This window comes from Macaca fascicularis, chromosome X (assembly GCF_037993035.2).
Source record: "Macaca fascicularis isolate 582-1 chromosome X, T2T-MFA8v1.1".
In the NCBI taxonomy this organism is placed as follows: domain Eukaryota; kingdom Metazoa; phylum Chordata; class Mammalia; order Primates; family Cercopithecidae; genus Macaca; species Macaca fascicularis.
Window position 1 is genome coordinate 130,327,553 of NC_088395.1, and position 26,129 is coordinate 130,353,681.

Here is a 26,129-nt window from a genome sequence, read left to right on the forward strand (position 1 = left end):
ATATATTAATAGTCATGACGTGAGTTCAGATCTTGACTTTGTTTTATATTTCTCTAGTCGGCGTGGCACAAGCCTAATGGAAGATGATGAAGAGCCAATTGTTGAAGATGTTATGATGTCCTCAGAAGGGAGGATTGAGGATCTTAATGAGGGAATGGATTTTGACACCATGGATATAGATTTGGTAAGAAACTTCATGATTTCTGTAAGATTTTCAATTTAGATCTTTTGAAAATTATGTTGGATATTTATTAGAGTAGAGAAATACTTACCAAGAGAAATAAGTTTTGCAAAAATATTAAATAAAATAGTTGCCAGGGGTTTTAGATATATGGGAAGGGATTTAGAAGAGAGTAAGGTTGGTGAAGGTGATAGATCCTAGATTAAGATGATAAAAATTGTCTGTTTGCTTCTGAGATTAATTTAGGAATATATAGGTTTAAAGGGTATATTTTGATTAATACTAATTTGACTATGAAAGTCAATTGTTATTTAATTATGCATTAAACATGAGTATAAAAGTATACCATTATCAAAACAATGTATTAATACTTGTTGAGACAAATTCAATATCAGATAATGAAGTAAAATTATTTAAACTTGAAGGAAGTTAAATACAGGAAGGAGTGTATTCTTTATTAATAATTAAATATGTGATTAGGGTTGATCATACACAAAATGGTTTTACATATTTCATTTTGCTACATATCTCATTCAACTTTGTGAAGTAAGTTGAGATGATTGAGAATATTGAAACTTACTCTCTCCAAAGAGGCAAAACTAGCAAACAGTAAAGTTGATACTTCTAAGTCAAGTCTTATGATTCTTTTTAGTATATTGTGTATTCTTCTTAAAGAAATAATTAAATTTTTAGAATGGTATAAAGGTGCCTCAAAAGGAAAACGGATTTGAGAGAATGATTTTTAAAGTAAAATGAAAAATGAGTTTTCCGGTTTTTGTCTCTCAGGATAATTTTCCATGAGTTTTTTATTTTTTATTTTATTTTTTTATTTTGAGACGTAGTCTCACTCTGTCACCCAGACTGGAGTGCAGTGGCGCGATCTCAGCTCACTGCAAGCTCCACCTCCTGGGTTCATGCTGTTCTCCTGCCTCAGCCTCCTGAGTAGCTGGGACTACAGGCGCCCAATTTTTTGTATTTTTAGGAGAGACGGGGTTTCACCGTGTTAGCCAGGATGGTCTCGATCTCCTGACCTCATGATCCGCCCGCCTTGGCCTCCCAAAGTGCTGGGATTACAGGCATGAGCCACCGGGCCCGGCCAATCATTTTCTATGAGTTTTTAAAATACTGTGTCAGGTACACTTGCAATCACATAGGCCATGTGAACACTTAACTTGGATATTTTCAGTTACTATCTGGTTTGTAGATATAGCTAATGTCAACTTATTTCCTTTTTTCCTTTAGCCACCATCAAAGAACAGACGAGAGAGAACAGAACTGAAGCCTGATTTCTTTGATCCAGCTTCAATTATGGATGAATCAGTAGGTTTAATTTAAATGTACCCCAGGATTGCAAAATCAAAAGTATAGGCAGTCTCTCAGTTTGAGGTTGAAAACCTGGGGTAGCCATACTGAGAATAGATGAAAACAGTTGGACGTGAGAAAAAGAGGCAGGCAGGCAGGATTTCAGTGGGAGAGGAAGAGAGTGATGCAATAGTGGTGACAGATTAGAAAAGTACTTTTGAATCCTGGCTGACTGGGACTTGAATATTAAGGAATTTGGACTGTTCTTCCAGGATTGTACTGTTCTTCAATGGGTTGCCCATTGAAGGATTTTTAAATAAGGTAATGTCATGATGAGAATTGTGTTTCAGAAAGATTTCCTTGACATTTATGGATGGGACAGGGTGAATGAGGGGCGTAATATAAAGGCATGGTGAAAAATAATGAGAACTTGAACAAAGGCTTTGATAATGAAGAGAAGGTTATTGAGCTGTCTAGGATGAGAGTCAGTTACCACTCCCACCATCCTTAATTGGTTATTATTGGGCTTTGTCAGTTCTTTTTCTTAAATACCTCTTATATCAGTCCCCTGTGCCATATTCTTCTTGACAGTGCCTTGATTCGGGTCCTCCTCAGTTTTCACATGGGCTGTTGCAAAGCCTTTAAGCTGATATTGCAGTTCCCCTGCTCCTTCATACCTCTTGTGGGGTCATATTTCTAAAAATGCAGATGTGATATTCTCACTTACCATTCTTTTATTGATTTTTTTTCCCCCATTGCCATTAGGAAGAAAATTCTAGCTCCTCAGCCTAGCAAACAAAGCCTTTTATGATCTGGTTCCCTTGCCACCTTAACCTTGGCCTTTTCCTTACATGTATTCTATGCTCTAGCCATATCAAATCTTGTAGTTCCTCTCAGATACACTATGCTCTTTCCTGACTCCATAACTTTGTATAAGCTTTTTTTCTGCCAGAAATTCCCCTTTATTTTTCCTCCTAGTAAAGTCTTTATTTGATAGTAATTCTGACATTACCTGTGGAATTTTTGCTGACTTCCAGATTTTTTTTTCTCTTCTTCCTTAACTCCTTGTACACACTTTATTGTAATAATTGCCAGACTTGCATAGTGAGATAGGATATTACATGCCCTGGTCCTTCACTAGATTGAAATCCCTGAGGCAGTGATGTTATTCATTTTTAGTTCTGCCCAGCACAGTAGATATTTAGTTTTGTCAAATGAATAAATTTGACATCTCCCTTTTTAGTATCTACCCATTTTATGTTCCTCGTTCCTCACAGCTACTGCCTCAAGTGATGGTTATACCATCCTCTAAGGCCTCCCTTCTATGTCCAGTTTCTACCATTCCCTCCTTGCCCTCTCCTACCTCATAATCTGCTTTCAGATAGCTTTTAGAACTATTTTGACAAACTAATTCACACTAACATGTTTATTAATAAGGCCAAGGGGCTGGGCTTAGTGGCTCATGCCTGTAATCCCAACACTTTGGGAGGCCAAGGTGGGAGGATTGTTTGAGCCCAAGAGCTTGAGACCAGCTTGGGCAACACAGTGAGGCCCTATCTTTACAAAAACTAAAAAAAAAATCAGCTGGGCATGGTGATGCATACCTGCGGTCCCAGCTACTCAGGAGCGCGAGGTGGGAGGATCGCTTGAGCCCAGGAGGTTGAGGCTGCAGTGAGTTGTGTTTACGATACTGCACTCCAGCCTGGGTGACAGAGCCGAGACCCTGTCTCAAAAAAAAAAAAAAAAAAAAAAAAAAAAAAAGGTAGAATCTGCTTCGATTGGTCTTATGTGTGGCCTTAAGAGTCTGCATTGCTAACATGCTGTCGGTGCTTCAGGTCTGCAAACCATACTTTGAGTAGCAAGACTTTATAGTACCTAAGTGACCTATCCCACTCATAAGTCTGAAGTTTATGGTTTTCTTGATAATTAATCTAACAGTATGTATTATCTTAGTTTGTTAAACATGAAAGTAGTGATTATGATGAGGGGTAAAGGAATATTTTCAAGCAGGTGTGATGAAATGCATTTATTCAACAATTTATTACATCAGAAGTTGGTGCTGAAGTGAATAAGACACTCTCCCTGTCCTTAAGGAATTCATATTCTAGTGCACCTTGACTATCACTTTGAAATGAAAAGTATGGAAGGTAGTAGCTGAGAGCTTGGGTGACAGACACTATGCTAGGTATGATTTATTTTGATCTTCTCAGCAACCTTGTGAGAAAGGTAATGGGAATTTCCACTTTCATGCTGTAGTAAGCTGAGACTGAAGAAGTGGTTTAGTGACTTTGCTCAGTTATACAGTTAGGAAGTGTCCAAGTAGTAATTTGATGCCAGTTCCTTTTGATTTAATAATCTCCTGCTGTCTCTACTGTCGTAATCCCCATTTGGATGAAACACCAACAGAAGTAATTAAGAAATTGAAATGGTTAACTATGATCAAAATTAATATGGGCAGTTAGGATCACCATTTTTTAATGTATTTGTCTAATGTCAGGAGAACTTTTAACATTTGTTTTCTTAGTTACATACTAGATTTGCAAACAGGTGTTCTTCAGATTACTAAAATAATGAAACAGCAGTATTAACTGTGTATCTATTTTTGACATTTAACATTTAGAGAAAAGTAGGGTCCTAATAGTCATTTTTTATTTATGGTGATTTTATAGCGTTCTCGTGTACATTGAATGTTACAGCTGAGAGGCTTTTATTTATTCTTAATTTGATAATAGTTTAGCTGCTTCTGCTACTAAAATTAGGAAAATGAGCACTTGTACTTATAACTGTAGTTTTATAGCATTACCACATGATGGCAGCAGTCACATAACTGAATGCTCAATAATCTTTAAAGGCTTAGGTTTCTTTAGAAGGCTTTGACAATGTAATTTTTTTTTTAAAGTTAATAGTTTATTTTTAAAATATACACTAAACTATATTCCATACTGTCTCAACCATAACTTAAGAAATGGAATAATGGAAAATTTTAAATGTAAAGTTCTGTTTGCCTTTATACAATACCCCACATCTGTTCTTACTGAAGCCCGTAATAACGGGGTCATCAAAACAGTAGCAAAATTGGGATTTAAATTCTTTAATGTCCAGTTCTAAGAAGTGGTAATATAAACACTCTGAACCTATCATTTTGTGTTGCATATACATAAAAATTCTAGATTTATGGTATAGCTGGTTTTATATTTGGACACAAAATTGGTTTATAACATTTTGATAACAGTCGTTTTCTGCCAGAATTGCCAAAATATACTGGTTTGATATTTGTACTTCTAAAAATATGTTAAAGTATTTATTAATGTTAACATCAGAAATAGGCAGAGTTTGTGTTGGCACAGAAAAGAGTGTCACTACTCTCATTCCCCTGTGTTGAGATTCTCTTATTAGAATTATTTATAGTATAAAATTGGTAAAGAAGGGCTCCATGTAATGGAACTAATTTAATGTTCTAGTAAGAGAATCTAGTTATAACCTAGTCTGTACAAAACAAAAAGAATCTCAGGGGTTTGGGTGCTTTCTAGTCAGGCACTCTGTTTGTAAAGAACTTGAGTTCATCTTCATCCCATACTCTATACTAAATTGCTAATTAAGATTTTATACTTTCATTCATCATCAGACCTTTCCCTACCGAGATTCATAGACTGTTATGGCAAGAATTGGCCTTTAAACATTATCTAGGTCTCTTTGGTGGAAACGTTCTAACCACCCAAACTCTTGTCTTTAACCAAAAAAGGAGAACCCTGAAGCATGCGGGAAGGGGAGAGGACAAGGGATTAGTAGTGTGGTAGTTATTGTGAATGGACAGGTAAGAAACTGGGTGCACGAGTCCTCTTTGTTTTCATTACTTGGGATTCCAAACACTATTTGATAATTCATTATAAAGAGGCTGCAATCAGATACTTGTTTCTGGGTCTGAAAATACACAGTTTCTTCAGCTTATGGTTATACATGAGTTCTATGACTTTTGTTCATAGAACTTATGAGAGATTTAACTTGTAAGTAAGAGCTCTTTGTAATATTTCAGCTCATTACATCTGGCTTTGATATCAGTTCTTACTAGCTCATTATAGTATTCTAAAATATTACTTAATGGGCATAAGTGCTAGAATTTTAATTGAACAACCTAACTTTTAGTATATATACTAACAGTCACATGCTATTCTTGTTTAATGAACAAGGGAGAGTTGCTCCATTCATCATCTGCTTTTACTTTTAGACAAGTAATTATTAGATTTTACCTAACATTCCTTTCTCAGCTGGAGTATATAGAAAGCATCAATATAAGTCATTTTGCCCTGATTTTACCTTACCTTTTTGATTTCTTAAAATTTGTAGTTCTGTTCTATTCACTTTGGCCATATTTTCTAAAGAAAGCTTCCTGCTTTCTACATACTTGAATTGTTCTTAGATTGTTTTTGGTTGCATTTTCAAATGCCTTTTTGAAAAACTGTATCCACTTCCAGCACAAATAGCCAAGTTTGCAAGACTTTCTTAACCTCTTTCCAAGGAACCTGTGCCAGAAATATATGTGAAGAAGCACATTCATTTATTCATTCAACAAATACCTATGTTGAGTGCCTATGTTTAGGGCATTATCTAGACATCAGGGGTATATATAAACATAATTAATCCAAGGTTCCTACTTTAATTATATTTGTGAGGTAAGTAGCATCTTGATTAGTCCTGATGTTATTTCATTGTATATCATGGTCGATTTAATTTTAGAATTATACATCTGAAGAGAGAGGAAGTTTTCAAAGTGGTTTTATTAGCATGTTATTTAACATAATAAAGCATTAATGTAATGTTTACAGATATATTTAAATAAATGAATGACTTTTAACGAGATTTTCTCCCCCCTCTCTCTCTCATTAGGTTCTTGGAGTGTCAATGTTTTAATACCAGTACACAATTAAATCTGTGGTGAAGTCATTTTCTAAGTGGAAGAGGAAATTTTAAAGTGTGGTAGATACAGTGAAATTCTGTACAGATTTTTCTCTAAGGAGAATATGACATGCTTATGCTTACCAAGATCAAGTGCATTGAGGGGCAGTTTTGTTTGCCTGAATAAAAGTAAAGGACAAGTAAACAATTTGATGATAAGCTACAGTTTTTCTTAGAAAGTAAATATTTTATTTATGCGCTGTTAGTTGGCTTTTGAATCAATTATTTCATGCTTTTTTTTAAAAAAAGAAAAAAAACAAAATAACAATCTGAAGAGGCATTTGGTACAGATACGAATTCTCTTACATTTATTTACTGGTTGTACTAAATAATGATGACCTCTGCTGGATTTTTGTTTACATCCAGAAAACAATGTTAAGGATGTATTTATTCCCCTACCCTGAAGAAAGTGTAGGATAGAATTGTTTTTAGCATTCTAAATTTAAATGCTTAAAACATCAATCAACAAAACTTTGTTTTAAATATTGTAATTGTGGAGAAAAGTAAACTTATAAGCAGAACTTTTACAATTTTTTCATCTAAAAGTATTTTAAGATATTTTTAAAATCCAAGAGCTTCTCTATACTTTTCAGAAATATCCAGATGCAGTGAACTGCCAGAAGGTAACCAGTCTCAAACATGCTTATCCCATTATCAACCCTGAAAGTTTGCTTGTCCTTTAAGATAAAAATGTAATGTTGTGATATTCCTTCCAGTAGTGCCACTGTATTTTGTCTCCAAATAAAAGAAGCTTATTGTAGTATGTTTGCAGAAAAATTCTAAACAAAAATTATACAGCTTATTAGAGTGTGGGAATAGGGATCTAAATTTTAAATAAAATTATATATATATATAAATTGGTGCTGATTTTATAATTGCGCAGTTTGTTTAGTTTTTTCTTACTTTTAAATTCCAACTTAAAATTATGAGGTTTCAGAAATATATTGAAAGTTTAACAATGTTTAAAAATAGAAAAGCATGAGTGTTCATGCTTTAAAATGATTTTTAAATTTGTATTTTATATTGTTTTATCTATCTGTCTTTGCAAGCAGTCTTCAGGTTAAAGATACTTCTAACAGGTTACAGTACATTTCCGCTGTATGTAAATTAGATGGGATAATAGAATTCATAACCCATAATATTCTTTGAAAGCTAAGCTTTAAACTTCATTTTATGTCCTTTCACAAATAAATTAGTTTAAAACAGAAAGTGGCTACTTGCCATTTTGACATCAACTCATTTTGCGAGGCTTAGGCAGCTAGACATCGTTTAAAACAAAATATTAACTTATATTACATGTGTATCTATCTTTTGTCAGTCGTCTCTCAGTTCTTGAGGTATATTATTTTAATCATTCCATGCCTTAATATGCTTGCAATACAAGAATATCTTCAGATGGGTGAATACCAAAAGGCTTTCAGTTTTTAGTCAGAAATCAAGCATTGGGCTGTGGTAGCCAAAAACCATAGGTTAGCTAAAAAGATCATGATACAATTATTTTATTAAGTCATGGTTAATAACAAATGAATCCAGACTTGTCTAACAGATTTTCCATCAACAAATATTGTTATGTGCAAAAGTATTGCCTATGTTGTTTTACACACCACTGCATTAACTAGAACTGCTGAGAGGACTGTATATATGATTTTAAACCTAAGTTGATTTTTTTTCTCACTCTTGAAAGGAGTACTTCTTTGTGAAAGCAGTTCTTACAGCTTTGTTTTCAACCAGCTAAAAATGTTTTATATATTACTCTAACCTGTTGTCCTCCACATTCTATTGTCCTAATTGTACTGTTTTCTGATTTGTATTTATGTCTTGAGACAGTAACTTTTTGAATAAAAATAAACCTACAGTATGTTGTATGTTTTCTCTTGTACTCAGAGGGGGAGGGTGACTATAAATGGTTTGCAAATTATATCTATTATCACATCTTTTCATGTGTTTGGGGAATAATTTATAGAGAATGCCATCAGTTTATATTTTTAATAAATCATATGTATTTACAATGAAACCAAATCCCTAATTGGGTTATTACTTTAAAATAGGAATCTGTAATCATTATTGCTTTAATTTTCATCTGGTATAGGTTAAACACATTTACAAATGTTTCCATTGTTTATACAGGGTACATTTGAGTGCCTTCTGTGTGCTAGGCATGTGTTAAGAGATCTCTCCTTCATAGATCCATTGGGGAAAACAAAATAATAAACTTGTAATAACTGCCAGGAAGGAAACAGGCAGGATATGCTGAGGTAGAGAATGAGAGAGAGAGAGTAAGAGAGAAACCTGTCTTAAATAAGGGGCTCATGGCATGGAGGTAAAACCAACATTTGAAAAAGAATTTACTAATTGAATCCATATTGAAAACTCATCAAAGAAAGTGTTAACAAGATTTGCATTGTACTCTTTAAGAGGTTCATGTCAGTGTAACACTAGCACATTGTTCATTTGGGCTAGTTTGTATATCATATTAGAATTGTCTTCTATCATTAGTGATTCAGAACTGAACGTATAAAATGATAGCTAAAACAACTGGGTGCTGTTTTAAGTAGTTTATGTGTAATAACTCATTAAGCTTCATGACGAGTTGATGATGCTGTTATTCCCCCACCAATTTTTTTTTTTTTTTTAAACAAATCAGAAGGAGGTGAGAATGAGGTACAAAGAAATTTAAATACCTTAGACCAGGGGTACCAGAACTTGGCCTGTTAGGCACTGGGCTGCACAGCAGGAGGTGAGTGGTAGCCTAGTGAGCAAGCATTAATCACCTGAGCTCTGCCTACTGTCAGATCAGCTTTGGCATTAGATTCTCATAGGAGTGCAAATCCTAAAGTGAACTGCACGTGCAAAGGATCTAGGTTGAGCATTCCTTATGAAAATGCTTGATGATCTGAGGTGCAACAGTTTCATCCTGAACCCCACCTCCCACCCCACCCCCACAGTCTATGGAAAAAGTTACATTCCATGAAACTGGCCGCTGGTGCCAGGAAGGTTGGATACGGCTGCCTAAGACAAGGTTATATGGCTAGTAAATAATGGAGTTGGTATTCCAGCTCAGGCAGTCTGGCTGCATTAAGTCCTAGAAAGCATTGAAACTATTTGATAGATAAGGGAAACATTCGTAATTGCATACACATAAAATGGTACATTGTTCGTTGTCATAGTGCATCTACTTAAGAGTTCAACTGGTTATAGATTTGGTAGGTGTAAATAAATATTGTCCTTAATATGCTACCTAACCGGCTTTCATAAAGAAGATGTAAGCTGAATCTGAGTCCTGAACTTATCAGTGGTTTAGTTAATAAAGCTGAGAGACTGGGGAAGAAGAGTAGGATAACTGAGATGTCTTCAATATTCTGCCACAAAGGGAACTTTAAGGGGTCACATGGATGAATACAGATCAGACATATTACTCTGGTAGCAGTAATGATTCAGCAAAAGAAAATGATCCAATAAAGCACCATGCCTTTGGTTATGAGGAAACTCCGTGTTGAAGTACACTAGATAAATGTCACTTCAGGTCAACAAATCTTAGTGATTGATGTGTGCCTGGCCTAGCGCTAGCTGGTGAGAAGGCAGAGACCAACAAGACAGATTTTGTGTTTACAGTTCTACTGGGGGTTAGGATGCAGATGCCAAAAGAATAAAATGAAGTAAGTTCATTGTATTGGGTGTTAGGGGAGCACAGAGGAGGGGCACAAACAGTGGATGTGCTCAGGGAGGCTTCCTGTAAGGCTGATACTTGAATTCTCCCCTGCAACATTTCATGCAAATTTTCCCACAACAAAGTTGAAAGAATTTTACTTTGAATACACTGTTGTACTTGCCTTTACCACATATCCATCTGTCTCTCATTTATGTATTTCAAAGTAAATTGCAAACACCGGCACACTACCTCCTAACTACTTCAGTGTGCATATCATTAAAAGTTTACTGTTTTCTATATTGGTGTACAATTTATATATAGTAAATAAACTATATATATTTGCTGTTTTGACAAATGCTTAGACTGCTTAACCCAAATCCTTATTTGAACATTACCATCAACCTGGAAAGTTTCTTTATTTTCCTTAACCAATCTGTTCATCTATCCTCTAGAAACAATAGCTATTATGTTCCCATCATAGATTAAATTTGGCTGTTCTAGAACTTCATATAAGTGGAATCATAACAGTATTTTTGTGCAAGGTTTCAGCATGTTTCTGAGATCCATGTTTCATATATCAACAGTTCATTCTTTTAAATGTGTTTCATTGTAAAAATATACTACAATTTGTTATGGGTTGTTTCTGCTTTTTTGGCTGTTAGGAATAAAGCTGCTACCTGAGTTGCATTTTAAAAGCCGAGAGGTGGGATAGGTGAAAGGAGGACTGCATGACGAGGGCTGAAAATTTCAGGCAAAGGAGACAACATAAATGACCATCTTAGATGTGAGAACTATTTAGTAATTGCTTAAGGGTGGATGGGGCAAGACTAGAAAGGATAGTTGACTATCCAGTACCTCACATCAGCTTTAAAAATGAAAAAAGACATTCACAAGTGATACCTTTGGTAACTTAAGTGTTTTCGTTTTATGTGTGATGTGCTCAGAATTGGCGAAGATCCAAAATGGTAGCAGGGTGCCTTTAAATGACTTGTGAAAAATTGATTTGTTTAATAATATGGGTGTTTTCATCACATCAGGCCTTATTCTACCATTGAGGAAAATGAAAGGCCAGCTACTATGAGTTTGTTTTTCATTTTTTATTTTTACTTGTTTTAATTGACTATATATATGTGTGTGTGTGTGTACATATTGACAAGAACTATTCATATGTATATGTTTTAAAATACATATACATTGTGGAAAGACTAAATCGAGCTAACATGCATTACCTCACACATTTTTTGTGGAGAGGAGTCTTTTGCTATTACTGTATTGTGTATTCTCCCTTCAAATTTATTAATATTTGCCATATATATACTTAGGTGTTCCAATGTTGGATACATCTATATTTACAATTGTTATATCCTCATGATGAATCGTCCCCTTTATCATTATATAATGACCTTCTTTGTGTCTTTTTACAGATTTTACTCAAATTCTACTTTATCTAAAGTATAGCTACCCCTGCTCTCTTCAGATTTTCACTTGTATAAAATAGATTTTTCTATCCCTCCACTATCAGTCTCTGTGTGTCCTTAAAGGTGAAGTGAGTCTTTTTTAGGCAGTAGTTAGGTTTTACTTTTTAAAAATCCATTCAACCAGTTTTTTGATTGGAGAATTTTTTCCATTTATACTCATAGTAATTATTGATAGGTAAGGACTTACTACTGCTATTTTGTTCATTGTTTTCTGGTTGTTTCGTAGATCCTTTGTTCTTTCTTCCTCTCTTGCTACCTTCCTTAGTCATTAGGTGATTTTCTTCAGTGATATTTTTATTCCTTTATGTCTTTTGTGTATCTTCTATAGCTTTTTGCTTTGTGGTTACTATGAGGTTTACATAAAACATTTTACAATTTTAACAGGCTATGTTAAGGTGATAACTTTGATTGCATGAAAAACTACACTTTTACTCCCCCCCATTTTATGTTTTTGAAGGCAGAATTTATATCTTTTTATATTGTACATTCTTTAACAAATAATTGTAGCTATTGTTACTATTATTATTATTATTTCTTTTCTTTTTTTTTTTTTTTTTGAGGCAGAGTTTCACTCTTGTTGCCCAGGCTGGAGTGCAATGGCACCATCTCAGCTCACCGCAACCTCCACCTCCCGGATTCAAGCGATTCTCCTGCCTCAGCCTCCCCAGTAGCTGGGAATACAGACACATGCCACCACGCCCAGCAAATTTTGTATTTTTAGTAGAGGCGGGGTTTCTGCATGTTGGCCAGGCTGGTCTCGAACTCCCAACCTCAGGTGATCCACCCACCTCGGCCTCCCAAAGTGCTGGGATTACAGGCGTGAGCCACTGTGCCCGACCCTATTATTTTTAATTATTTTATCTTTTAACCGTCATAGTAAAGATATAATTGATTTACACACTATCATTACAGTATTAGAGTATTCTGAATTTGTATATTTACTTTAACCAGTGAGTTTTATACTTTTATATGTTTTTATGTTACTAATTAGCATTATCTTTTATCTTGAAGAACTCCCGTTAGCATTCCTTGTTAGACAGGTCTGGTGGTAATGAACTCACTCAGCTTTCGTTTGTCTGGAAAAGTCTTATCTCTCCTTAATTTCTCAGGGACAGCTTTGCCAGGTACATGTTCGTGGTTAGCAGGTTTTTCATTTAGCACTTTGAATATAATCATCTCACTTTCTCCAGGCCTGTAAGGTTTCTGCTAAGAAATTCACTGCTGACCTTACCGGATCTCCCTTATATGTGATACACATTTTTTTCTCTTGCTGCTTTCATTATCTGCACTTTGTCTTATTTTTGATGGTTTGATTATAATATGTCTTGGTGTAGTCTTATTTGGACTGAATTTGATTTCAGACCTTAGACCTTCCTTTACATGGTATTTACATGTTTTCTCAGGTTTAGAAAGCTTTTTGCAATTATTTTCATAAATAAGCTTTCTGTTCTGTTGTCTCTGTCTTCTACTTGAACACCTATAATTTATATAATTTTATATATATATATATATAATGCTCTTTTGATTCTGTACCATAAATCCTGGAATCTTTCTTCACTTCTTTTTATTCTTTTTTCTGACTATATTTTCAAATAGCCTGTCTTCAAGTTCACATATTTGTCTGCTTCATTAATTCTGCCACTCTCTCTTTCATTTTATTTACTATATTTTTCAGTTTCAGAATTTTTTTTCTTAAATTTCAATTCTTGTTAAATTTCTTGTTTTGTTTATTCTTTTCCTAATTTTGTTGAATTGTTTCTTTGTATTTCTCGAAGTTCACTTAACTTCCTTAAAACAATTATTTTAAAGTTTTTGGCCGGCAGTTCATAAATCTCCATTTCTTTAGGTTCACTTCCTGGTGCTTTCCTTTGTTCCTTTGATGCTGTCATGTTTCCCTGATTGTTCTTTATCCTTATGGCTGTGCATTGGTTTCTGTACATTTGAAGAAGTTGGAACTTACTTCAGCCTTTGTAGACTGGCTTTGTCTTGGAAAGCCCTTCCACATTCAGCCTGTCCAGAGATTCTTAGCAGGTAGTCTGATGTGGTTAATGAGTGAGCTTGCTGCTGGTGTCCTTAGGCAGGCTGGCCAGGTACCTGGGTAAGGAGGTGGGTGGGCCCAGCACCTCGGTCCACAGGGTGGGGCCTTGAGCCTCAATTTTCAGGGGCTTGCCAGGCATTAGAATGGGTCTGGAGGCTAAGTCCATAGGAGCAGTGCTATAGCCTGAGTCCATGGGGGCTGGCTCAGTGCTAGGCTCTACTGGGATGAACCTGGACCCTGGGTCTGCTGGAGGGTGGGGCTACAGTGGCTGGCCTGGCCTTGTGCAAGCCTGGAACTTGTGTCCACGGTGCTGTCCTGGTGCCTGAAGCCAGGATTGTTGACCTGGCAATTGGACCATGGATTCCAGCCTGATAAGTAGGGCTAAGGGTGGGGGCAGCCTAGTGCTGGGGTGGGCCTGAAGCCTGTGGCTGTAGAGGTGGTCCAGAATCTGAGGCTGCTCATATGGACCTGTGTATAGGGGCTGGCTTGATGCTAGGGTAGGCCCAGAGACCAAATTAATGGGGCCGGCAGGGGCCGGCCTAGCACTGGGGCAAGTCTGGAGGCGCAGTTTGGGGATACTGACCTAGAGTTTCACGCCATGGGGGCACTGGATTTACTGGGATGGGCCCAGTGTTGGTTTTACTGGGATGGACAAAGTCTGGTGCTCGCTTCCCTCTTTCCCCAAGCAGAGGGTCTCTCTCCACACTGTGCTGACTGGGATTGGGGAAGGGGTTATGAGGATAATATAAAACTCTCCTTCCTACCCTCTTCAATGCAGTTTTTCTTATTTCTGCATTACACTCAGGTGCTGTAAGCTCTTGTCTGGTTTCTTTAGCTCTTGTGAACGTATTTTTATGTGTGGATAGTTGTTCAAATTTATGTTCCTGTGGGGAGACAAGCACTGGAAAGTTCTATTCTGCTCTTGCTTACATCCGAACTTGTACCTTGATTGTTTTTTTACATTAACTTATTTATCCTCTACTATCTTTTGCTTAGGATATGCCTGAGGATTTTACTCTAGTGAACCTGTGACAAGTTAGCTTTTAAACAATTTTATAGTGTTTATAGCAAAATTGTAACATTGAAAAAATAATAGCTAATATGTGTTGTGTTTACTGTATAACAAGCACTATTCTCCAGCAAATTATAGTTGATATTATCTACATTTTACAGAGAAGGAAACTGATGCACAGGTTAAATCAACTTGCCGAAGGATGCATAACATGTAAGTGATGAGGTCTAGATTTTAACTCACAGTTTCTGATTCTGCAGTCTATGAATGTAACTTTCTCTCTTCATCTTCCTGCTACTAAATGTATGCACCTACTTGTGTCTGTATTCGTATAGTTTGTGTTTCATTCTGTTATAGTGGACAAGCTATCCTTGTTTCTAAGATATTGGATCCTATCCTGTATTTTTCTCCTCTCTCCCCTCCCCTCTCTTATTCTTTTTATTGGAGAATGATATTTAGAGGCCAGAATTTGGCAACTACATATGCTCATTGGTACTGGTTTTAATTGCTTCTACAGGCTTTCTTAGAGGACTAAGCTGAGAAATATATGTATGTATACATATGCATACTTCTATATATATTTGTCTGTATGTTCTGTGCTACCTCCTTCACTGCCACTACCACCACAATGTAGTTATGTTATTCATTTGACATATAGTTAGGTTTGTTTTTGTTTATATTGCATTTTAGGGTCCTCCCCCATTTTTGTTGATTTTATTTATGAATATGTGAGGAATTATTAACAAGATTCTAAAAGCCAAAACTGTATAGAAATATATACTCAAAGAAGTCTCACTCCCACCCTTGATTCCTTCTATCCCATTCCTAGCCTCCATTCTTTTTTTTTTTTTTTGTGAGATGGAATTTTGCTCTTGTTGCTCAGGCTAGAGTGCAATGACATGATCTCGGCTCACTGCAACTTCTGCCTCCCGGGTTCAAGTGATTCTCTTGCCTCAGCCTCCCAAGTCGCTGGGATTACAGGCATGAGCCACCACGCCTGGCTAATTTTTTTTTTTTTTTTTTTTTTTGTATTTTTAGTAGAGACAGGGTTTCACCATGTTGGTCAGGTTGGTCTTGAACTCCTGACCTCAGGTGATCCACCCGCCTTGGCCTCCCAAAGTTCTGGGATTATAGGCATGAGCCATGGTGCCCAGCCTCCTAGCCTCCATTCTTTCCATCCTATTTCCACTCACCCCTGTAGGTAACCAATCTCTTTAGTTCCTGCTTAACATTTTCTGTGTTTCTTCCTGCACAATGAGCAGATATGTATACATTTTCTTGTTTTCCCTTTATTACTCTTTTGCACTCATTTTATTTTATTGGAGAGATGGGATCTTGCTATGTTACCCAGGCTGGTCTGAAACTCTTGGCCTCAAGGGACCTTTCTGCCTCAGCCACCCAAAGTACCGAGATTACAGGCAGGAGCCACCACGCCTAGCCTGCATTCTACTTTTCTTAAAACTTAACATGTCCTAGAAACCATTTCATATTATTCATAGATTCTTATTCTTTTTTGCAGTTCATATTACTTCACTGTGTGGGTACACTATAGTTTAACCACTCTTCTATGTATGGGCATTTAGGTTGTTTTCGTTGTTTTGCATCTACAAAGAAAATACTACACTGAATAACTGTGTGTATAGATATTTTTGTATTGTTGAAGATACATCTTCGGGGCAAATTCCAATGTTCTTCAAATGGTAATGTGTGTGGATTTCTGTTAGATACTGCCAAATTCTCCCCCCTAAAAGGATTGAACCAATTTGCATTCCCACCAGCATATGGTGCTGAATGTTTGAGTGCCTACTTCTCCACAGCCGCTCTGACTGAATGTGTGGTCTTGTTTTTTAATTCTTGCCAATTCAATAACTGAGTTGAATTGAACTACACATCTCAGTGTAGTTTCAACTTGCATCTCTGTTACTGTGTAAGTGAGGCTGAGTGTTTTTATATTGTTTAAGAGCCATTTTGTGTCTTTTCTGTTGTCTGTTCATGTATTTCGCTTATTTTTCTATCAAGTTTTTGGTGTTTTCTCCTTTTTTTGTTGTTGTTTGTTTGTTTGTTAATTTTTTTGTTTTTGAGACAGTCTCGCTCTGCTGCCCAGGCTGGAGTGCAGTGGCATGATCTCGGCTCACCACAACCTCTGCCTCCCAGGTTCAAGTGATTCTCCTGCCTCAGCCTCCTGAGTAGCTGGGATTACAGGCGTGCAACTACCATGCCTGGCTAATATTTGTATTTTTAGTAGAGACGGGGTTTCACCATGTTGGCCAGTCTGGTCTCAAACTCTTGACCTCGTGATCTGCCCACCTCAGCCTCCCAAAGTGTTAAGATTACAGGCGTGAGCCACCATGCCCGGCTTTTTGTTTTGTTTTGTTTTTGAGACAGCATCTCACTCTGTCACCCAGCCTGGAGTGCAATGGCAGAATCACAGCTTACTGCATCCTCAACCTCCGGAGCTTAAGTGATCCTCCTACCTTGGCCTCCCAAGGTCCTGGGATTACAGGCATGAGCCACCCTTGCCCAGCTTCTCCTCAATTTTTAAGAGTTCTTTAGATATTGGAAATATTTGCCCTTTGTGATACATGTTGCAAATATTTTCCTTGAGTTTGTCATTTGTCTTTGACTTTGCTTATGCTATTTTTCTGCCATGCAAAATATTTTAAAAATCTTTATGTGGTCAAATGTATTAACTTTTTATTTCATCTGGACTTTGAGTCATAGTTAGAAACCCAGGTTATACAGGAATTCACCCAAATTTTCTTTTAGGACTTATATGGTTATATGGTTTAATTTCTTTATTCAGATTTCTAATCCATTTGAAATTGATTCTTGTGTAAGGTGTGAGGTATGAATCTATATTTTTATCTTTTTCCAAATGGCTATCCAGCCCTGTTTATTAAAATGGTCATCTTTGCCCCAGTGGTTTGAGCTGTCACCTTTATCAGACAATAAATTGCCCTATGTACTTAGCATACATCTCTGGACTTTCTTTTCTATTTCACTTGTCAGCCTGTCTTGCCATAGGGAGTACCACACTGTTTTATTTATAAGGCTTTTTAGTTGGCTTTAACATTCCATGTATTATTTCCTTTTTCAGTGTTTTGCAAGTTATTGTTCCATGCTTATTATATGGAAAGTGTCAACTTGTCTAGCTCCATTAAAAGCCTTGTTAGTATTTTATTAGGATTGTGTTAAATTTAAAAATTAATTTGGCCAGAAATGGTGGCTCATGCCTATAATCCCAGCACTTTGGGAGGCTGAGGTGGGAAGATCACTTGGGCCCAGGAATTTGAGACCAGACTGGGTAACATAAGGAGACCCCGTCTCTACTAGATAGGTAGACAGACACACAGATATGAACAAAAAATTAGCTACAGGAGGACTGGTTCTCTCCTCCTCATTAGGTCCTCGCAAAGGTGAGTTGTTCTAGTTAAGAACAGGGATATCTTTCCATTTGTTCAAGTCTACTTTGTGTCTTCCAGAAGTGTTTTAAACTTTTCCTCAAATGGGTTTTGCATATTTCTTAAGTTTATTTTATCTTCATTATTGCTGTTTGAAGGTGATTTTCCTCTACCATTATCTTCTCTAACTGGTTATTGTTAGTGTACATGAAGGCTATTGATTTCTGTATCTTAATTTTATATATTGCTAGCTTACTGAGTAAAATAGTGTTGGAAAAACTGGATAACCATATAAAAAAAAATTCAGCTCAACTGCTATCTCACACTATACACAAAGTCAGTTTGAGGCAGATTATAGATCTGTCACCACAGTTTGCGCTCCGAGTTCTTGGCTTTCGTGTAAGTAGAAATTAACGCCAGGATGGGGCTGAGCGTGGTGGCTCGATTGTAATCTCAGCACTTTGGGAGGCCAAGGTGGGTGGATCACATGAGGTCAGGAGTTTGAGACCAGCCTGGCCAACATGGTGAAACCCCATCTCTACTAAAAATACAAAAATTAGCCGGGCGTGGTGGCACGTGCCTGAAGTCCCAGCTACTCGGGAGGCTGAGGAGGGAGGATCCCTTGAGGCCGGGAGGCGGAAGTTACAGTGAGCTGAGATCACACCACTCCTCTCCAGCCTGGGCAACAGAGGAAGACTGTCTCAAAAACAAAAACAAAACCCAGAAATTAACACCAGGCCAAACAAATTTTTCACAGATAATTTTTCACAGGTTTAATAGGCTTGTGGCTCAAGCAAAGCAAGCGAGCAGCATACAGGAAAGGGGTCCTGGTGCTAGCTCCCTGAAGGGCTTTTGTTCTTGCCATTTTAAGGAAGCTGAGGTGAAAAAGGGTGATATATAGGCATGTACCACCTGCACAGTTTGATAATATGCTGCTTCATGTATTGTACGTCTCATTAGCATGTTAAATCTCCACCCCTGGGTGTGATTTTTAGCATTATAACGACATTATAAGGAGGAAAACCTTGATGAAAGGTCAGCACTGGAGTCCATCTTGTCTTTAGCTGGGTGCATCTAGTCAGGTTCTTATCAGGAATGCTAGAGTCTCACTTTAATAGCCTTGAGAGAAGTAACTCAAGGAAATAAATGGTTAGGTTCTTTTTTTTTTTTTTATGGTTGGGAACTCAGAGGAGACAGCAGCTATCTGCTACGTGACTTGGGTCAACCCTTTAAGGGAGGCAAGAAAGTAGGGGAAGGCTTATGCCCTGGCATGTGAGGCCCCTGGGGTTTTGGTTACCATGTCTCTTCCCTGCCAGACTGAGTCTCTTCACTATGTTGTCCCAGACCTAAATGTAAAAGACAAAATTATAATACTTTTAGAAGAAAACATAGGAGAATATGTTTGTGATTTGACAGTAGGCAAAAAATTTCTTAGGATGTAAATAACTATCAAAGAAAAACCCGATAAAATAGACTTCATCAATGGCCGGGCATGGTGGCTCAGGCCTGTAATCCCAGCACTTTGGGAGGCTGAGGCGGGCGGATCACTTGAGGTCAGGAGTTCAAGACCAGCCTGGCCAACATGGTGAAACCCCTTCTCTACCAAAAATACAAAAATATCAGCCGGGCATGGTGGCACAGGCCTGTAGTCCTGGCTACTCAGGAGGCTGAGGCAGGAGGATCGCTTGAGCCTGGGAAACGGAAGTTGCAATGAGCTGAGATTATGCCACTGCACTCCAGCCTGGGTGACAGAGCAAGATTCTGTCTCAAAAACAAAAACGAAAGCAAAACATCAAAATTTAAAACTTCTGCCAAAGAAATGACACCATTAAGAAAATATATAGGCAAGCCATAGACTGGAAGAAAATATTCACAAAACATTTATCTGAAAAAGGACTGTTATCAAGGATATATAAAGAACTCCTGACAACTCAGTGAAATAAATACCCAATAAAATGGGCAAAAGATCTGAATATACACTTTACAATAGAAGATAGATGAGTAGGCAGGGTGCGGTGGCTCATGCCTGTAATCCCAGCTCTTCGGGAGGCCGAGGTGGGTGGATCACCTGAGGCCAGGAGTTCGAGATCAGCCTGACCAACATGGTGAAACCCCATCTCTACTAAAAATGCAAAAATTAGCTGGGCATGGTGGCACGCACCTGTAATCCCAGCTACTCAGGAGGCTGAGGCAGGAGAACCACTTGAACCCGGGAGGTGGAGGCTGCAATGAGCTGCCACTATACTCCAGCCTGGGTGACAGAGCGAGACCCTGTCTCAAGGAAAAAACAAAAAAGAAGATAGATGAGTAGACAATAAACACTTGAAAAACATGTTCAACAGCATTTGTCATAAAGGAAATGAAAATTAAAAATCACAAAGACATACTACTACACATCTACTAGAATGACTAAAATTTAAAAAGACTGACAACACAGGATATTGGCGAGGACGTGGAACAAGTGAAACTCACATTTTGTTTTGGAAAAGGGCTGGCCATTTCTTATTAAGCTTAACACACACATACCCTGTGATCCAGCAATTCCTCTCTTAGGTGTTTACCCAAGATAAATGAAAGTCCACAAAAAGACTTGTGCAAGAATGTTCATAGCAGCTTTATTGATAGTAGTTCCAAACGGGAAATAGCCCAAGTTTTATCAACAGAAAAATGGATAAATAAGTCTATTTATACAGTGGAATACAACTCAGCAATGAAAAGGAATGAACTACCAATCCACACAACAAGGAGGACAAATATCAAAAACATTATACTAAAAGAATCCAGATATAAAAGAGTATACATACTGTGTAATTTCACTTATATGAAATTCTAACACAGATGAAACTGTTCTGTGGTGGAAAAACTCGTGACAGACAGTTTTAGGAGTGTAGAGGCCAGGATTGACATGAGAGCATGAGGGAACTCGCTGTGGTGATGGTACTATCCTATAACATGATAAGTTTTGGCCTACATGACTCAAACCCTTACACAAAAGATTTGTGCATTTCACATTATATTTTACCTAATAACAAAAACAAGTAAAAGTTTAACTTTAGTTGATACGTATACTAAAATATTTGGTGTGAAATACACTGATGTCTTCAACTTATCTCAAAATGCATCAAAAATAAGATTAGTTTATGGATGAGATGAATAGATATGTATAGATAAAATGTTAGTTGTAAGCTCCAGAACTCCAGGTGCTGGGTATATGAATGTTCATTGTAAAATGCCTTCAACTTTTGTGTTTGAAAATTTCTGTATCAAAATATTGAAAGCAAAAAAGTAGATGAGAGGACGAGGGGAGAAAGGGACAAAAAGAAGAAAGGAAAGAAAGAATTACTTACAAGCTAAGAGGATTTGATCTGTGGAAACAGACCTTTCAGGCTAACAATCTCTTCCTGCTACCAAATAAATAGACTCTGAGGTGATCATACACAGACAGTATATGGTGGTTTAGGAAGACTACTTAGTTTACTATTGTCTAAAAGACATTTCTAGGTCCTCGAGCCAGGGGGGAAAAATATGTATTCTTCACAGCTGTGCTGAAAAAAAGAAAGAAAAAATATGTATAGTTGTAATTAGAGAGCTTAAACAACAACGGCAACAAGAACAAAAGCCTTGGCCGGGCGCGGTGGCTCAAGCCTGTAATCCCAGCACTTTGGAAGGCCGAGGTGGGCGGATCACGAGGTCAGGAGATCAAGACCATCCTGGCTAACCCGGTGAAACCCTGTCTCTACTGAAAAAATACAAAAAGTCAGCCGGGCGTGGTGGCAGGCGCCTGTAGTCCCAGCTACTCGGGAGGCTGAGGCAGGAGAATAGCGTGAACCTGGGAGGTGGAGCTTGCAGTGAGCTGAAATCGGGCCACTACACTCCAGCTTGGGTGACAGAGCAAGATTCCATCTCAAAAAAAAAAAAAAAGAACAAAAGCCTTAAAAAAGAAGCAAATCCTGCCATTGTGACAAGGATGAACCTAGAGGATATTATGCTAAGTGAAATAAACCAGACACAGAAAGGCAAATACTGCATGACTTCACTCATATATGGAATCTAAAACAGTCAAACTCATAGAAACAGAAAGTGGAAAGATGGTTGCTATGGTCTGAGAGGGAGCAGAAAAATGGGATTTTGATCAAAGGGTACAAACTTTTAGTAATAAGATGAGTAAGTTCCGGAGATCAAAAGTGCAGCATGGTGAGTATAGTTAATAATAACGTATACTTGAAATTTACTATAAGTCTTAAGTGTTCTCACCACAAAACATGTAACTATGTGAGGTGATGATATAGGAGTTAAGAAGGAATTACTTAGGCAGATAGCAAGGGCATGGGAGCCCTTGGTAAGGCTTTTGTTTTTCATGAAAAGCAGCCCCGAATCATTTTCTAACAAAGAACAACCTGTAAGGTCAAGCCACAGGCATAGGCAAACCAGCTAGGAGCTTGCAAGGGTGAATGCCAGCAGGAACTAGGTACTAGACATGTTCAAGATGACGGGTCCATATTCCCTTCTCTTTGTCAGCCACGTGTACAGTAAAGATCAGACAAGATGGATCAACCGGAAAGCCCATTTGCCATAACTTTAGAGTGAGCTGAATTGCCACTAATATTTATCCCCATTTTGTTAAAAAATAATACAACAATATAAAAAGAAGCAAGATGAACACCAAGAATGAAAAATAATTAGTTACAGCATTCATGTTGTCTCTGAGCATAAAAAACAAAAACAGTTTTTCAGATTAAGCCTACCATTTATGGGTTGTCATAAAATAGTATCCTGGCAATGGAAGAAAGAACCTGACAGTAAGTAAAACTTTATGTTTCTAGTATTTCTTATGATATCCCTTAGTATAGGCCATTAGTGTAATGCCAAAGTGGAATTCATGAAAGGATAGCCAAAAAGTGGAAACAACCAAAATATCTATCAATTGATGAATGAATGAATAAAATGTATTATATCTGTGCAATGGAACATTATTCAACCACACACAAAAAACGAAGTACTCATTCATGCTACAAGATGGGTGAAACTTGAAAACTATTATGCTTAGTGAAAGAATCCAGTCACTACAGAGACCCAAAAGAGATTAGTGTTCTAGGGGATGAGGGTGGTGTTGAAGAAAAAGGGGCTACAATTGCTAATGGGTATGTTTTTTGGAGGGGGGTGATGAAAATGTTTCAAAGAATAACTGTGGTGATGATTGCATGACCCTGAGGATGTATTAAAAACCACTGTACATTTAAAATAGCTGAAATCTAAGGTATGTTGGTTATATCCCAATTAAAACAAGCAATTCTCGGCCAGGTGTGGTGGCTCACGCCTGTAATCCCAGCACTTTGGGAGGCTGAGGCGGGTGGATCACCTGAGGTCAGGAATTCAAGACAAGCCTGGCCAACATGGTGAAACCCTGTCTCCACTAAAAATACAAAAATTAGCCAGGTGTGGTGGCTTGCACCTGTAGTTCCAGCTAGTCAGGAGGCTGAGGCAGGAAAATCACTTGAATCTGGGAGGCAGAGGTTGCAGTGAGCTGAGATTGCACCACTGCACTCCAGCCTGGGCAACAGAGTGAGACTCTGTCTCAAAAAAAAAAAAAAAAAAAAAAATTAAAAAAAAGTAATTATCCACAGACTAGGAGAAAATATTTGCAAAAGGCATTTATGATAAAGGACTCTTATAAAAAATATGTTATATGATTTGGATATTTGTCCCTGCCCAAATCTCATGTTGAATCGTAATCCTCAGTGTTGGAGGTGGGGCCTGCTTGAGTCATGTGGGCGGATCCCTCATGGCTTGGTGTTATCTTCATGATAGTGAGTGAGTTCTCACGAGATCTGGTGGTTTAAAAGATGTGTGGTACCTCGCCCACGCCCAACTCTCTCTCGCTCCCATTCTCACCATGTGATTTGCCTGCCCCCTTTTTGCCTTCCATAATGACTGGAAGTTTTCGGAGGCCTCCCCAAAAGCATATTCTCCTATGCTTCCTGTATAGCCTGCAGAACTTATGGGCCAATTAAATCTCTTTTCTTACAAATTATTCAGTCTCAGTTATTTCTTTATAGCAATGCAAGAGTGGCCTAATACACTAAACAAATAACTTTTTTTTTTTTTTTCTTGTGACAGAGTCTCTCTCTGTTACCCGGGCTGGAGTACAGTGGTGCAATCTTGGCTCACTGCAACCGTCGCCTCCTGGTTTCAAGCAATTTTCTGCTGGGATTGCAAGTGCACACCACCACGCTTTGCTAATTTTTGTATTTGTGGTAGAGAAGGGGTTTCACCATGTTGGCTATGCTGGTCTCGAACTCTTAACCTCAGGTGATCTGCCCACCTCGGCGTCTCGAAGTGCTGAGATTATAGGCATGAACCACCACGCCCAGCCACAAAGAACTCTTAAAATTCAACAACAAGTAAATAGCCCAATTAAAAAAAATTGGCCAAAGTCCTTAATATACATATTGCCAAAAGAAGATATACAGATGGTAAATAAGCACATGAAAAGATGCTTCATATTATATGTCATCAGGGAAATATAAATCTAAGTTAGAATGACCATAACCCATTAGAATGGCCAAAATCCAGAACACTGACAACACCAAATGTTGGTGAGGATGTGGAGCAATAGGAGCTCTCATTCATTGCTGGTGGGAATGCAAAATGGTACAGCCATTTTGAAAGACAGTGGCCATTTCTTAGAAAACTAAATATACTCTTACCATATGATGCATATGGTACCAATACCAATCACGGTCCTTGATATTTACTCAAAGGAATTGAGAACTTGCATCCACACATAAACCTGCACATGTATGTTTATTTATAGCACATTTGTTCCCAATTACAAAACTTGAAAGCAATCAAGATGTTCTTCAGTAGGTGAATGGACGAAATATGGTACATCCAGACAATGGAATGTTAAATTCAATGCTAAAAAGAAATGAGATATCAGGCCATAAAAATACGTGGAGGAATCTTAAACGCATATTTCTAAGTGAAAGAAGCCAGTCTGAAAAGGCTAAATACTGTATCATTCCAACTATATGACATTCTGGAAAAAGCAAACCTATGGAGACAGTAAAAAAGATTAGTGGTTGCCAAGGGTTGGTGGAGAGGGAAGGATGAATAGGAGAAACACAGAGGATTGTTAGGGCAGTGAAACTATTCTGTATGATACTCTAATGGTGGATACATGTGGATACAGTTGTCCAAACCCATAGAAAGTACACCACCAAGTGTTACCCTAATGTAAACTATGGACTTCGGGCAATAGTGATGTGTTAGTGTACTAGTGTATGTTCATCAATTGTAACAAATGTACCACTCTAGTTGGGGATGTTGATAATGGGAAGGGCTGTGTATGTATAGGTATATAGGGGCAGGGAGTGTATTGGAAATCTCTATACCCTCTTCTTTTTTTTTTTTTTTTGAGATGGAGTTTCACTATTGTTATCCAGGCTGGAGTGCAATGGCACGATCTCGGCTCACTGCAACCTCTGCCTCCAGAGTTCAAGTGATTCTCCGGCCTTAGCCTCCCAGGTAGCTAAGATTACAGGCATGCACCACCATGCCCGGCTAATTTTTGTATTTTTAGTAGAGATGGGGTTTCACCATGTTGGCCAGGCTGGTCTCAAACTCCTGACCTCAGGTGATCTAACCGCCTCAGCCTCCCAAAGTGCTGGGATTACAGGTGTGAGTCACCGCCCCCAGCCTCTTTACCCTCCTGTTGATTTTGCCATGATTCTAAAATTTCTCTAAAAAAATAAAGTCTTTACACCTAAAGTAATTCTGTGTGTGTGTGTGTGTGTGTGTGTGTGTGTGTGAGGAGGGGTAGACAAGTCAGTTCAATCCACAAATACAGTTTTCTTGCTGATCTCACTTTTATCCAGGGATACATGTTTGACTAGAGAAATAGAGGCTTCTTAGACTTCAGGCAATCCTCTATAAATATTATACTCTCAGCTGAGCTTTCCATAAGTATTGAGCAACTGTGGGTTTGAGGGTATGTTCTCTGACAAATCCTTAGAACACAACTATTCTGTGTTTGCCAAAGCACAGAGCTATGTGTCTTAAAAGTCAACCCAAATGAAGGATGAGCCAAACAGGAACCAGTCCTTGAATTGAAAG

General features: G+C 37.8%; 1 protein-coding gene across 22 annotated transcripts in view; it reads left to right on the forward strand.

Annotated features, from left to right (window-relative positions):
* Positions 1-8,294, forward strand: part of STAG2 (STAG2 cohesin complex component) — a 139,805-nt gene extending 131,511 nt beyond the window's left edge. For all 22 annotated transcript variants that reach the window (XM_005594515.4, XM_074029208.1, XM_005594512.4 and 19 more), the window contains 3 exons: positions 58-184; positions 1,424-1,501; positions 6,368-8,294. In XM_005594515.4, the coding sequence (XP_005594572.1) occupies positions 58-184; positions 1,424-1,501; positions 6,368-6,391 (229 nt within the window). In that variant the 3' untranslated portion in view covers positions 6,392-8,294. The remainder of the gene's footprint in view (positions 1-57; positions 185-1,423; positions 1,502-6,367) is intronic.
* The last annotated feature ends 17,835 nt before the right edge of the window (positions 8,295-26,129 follow it).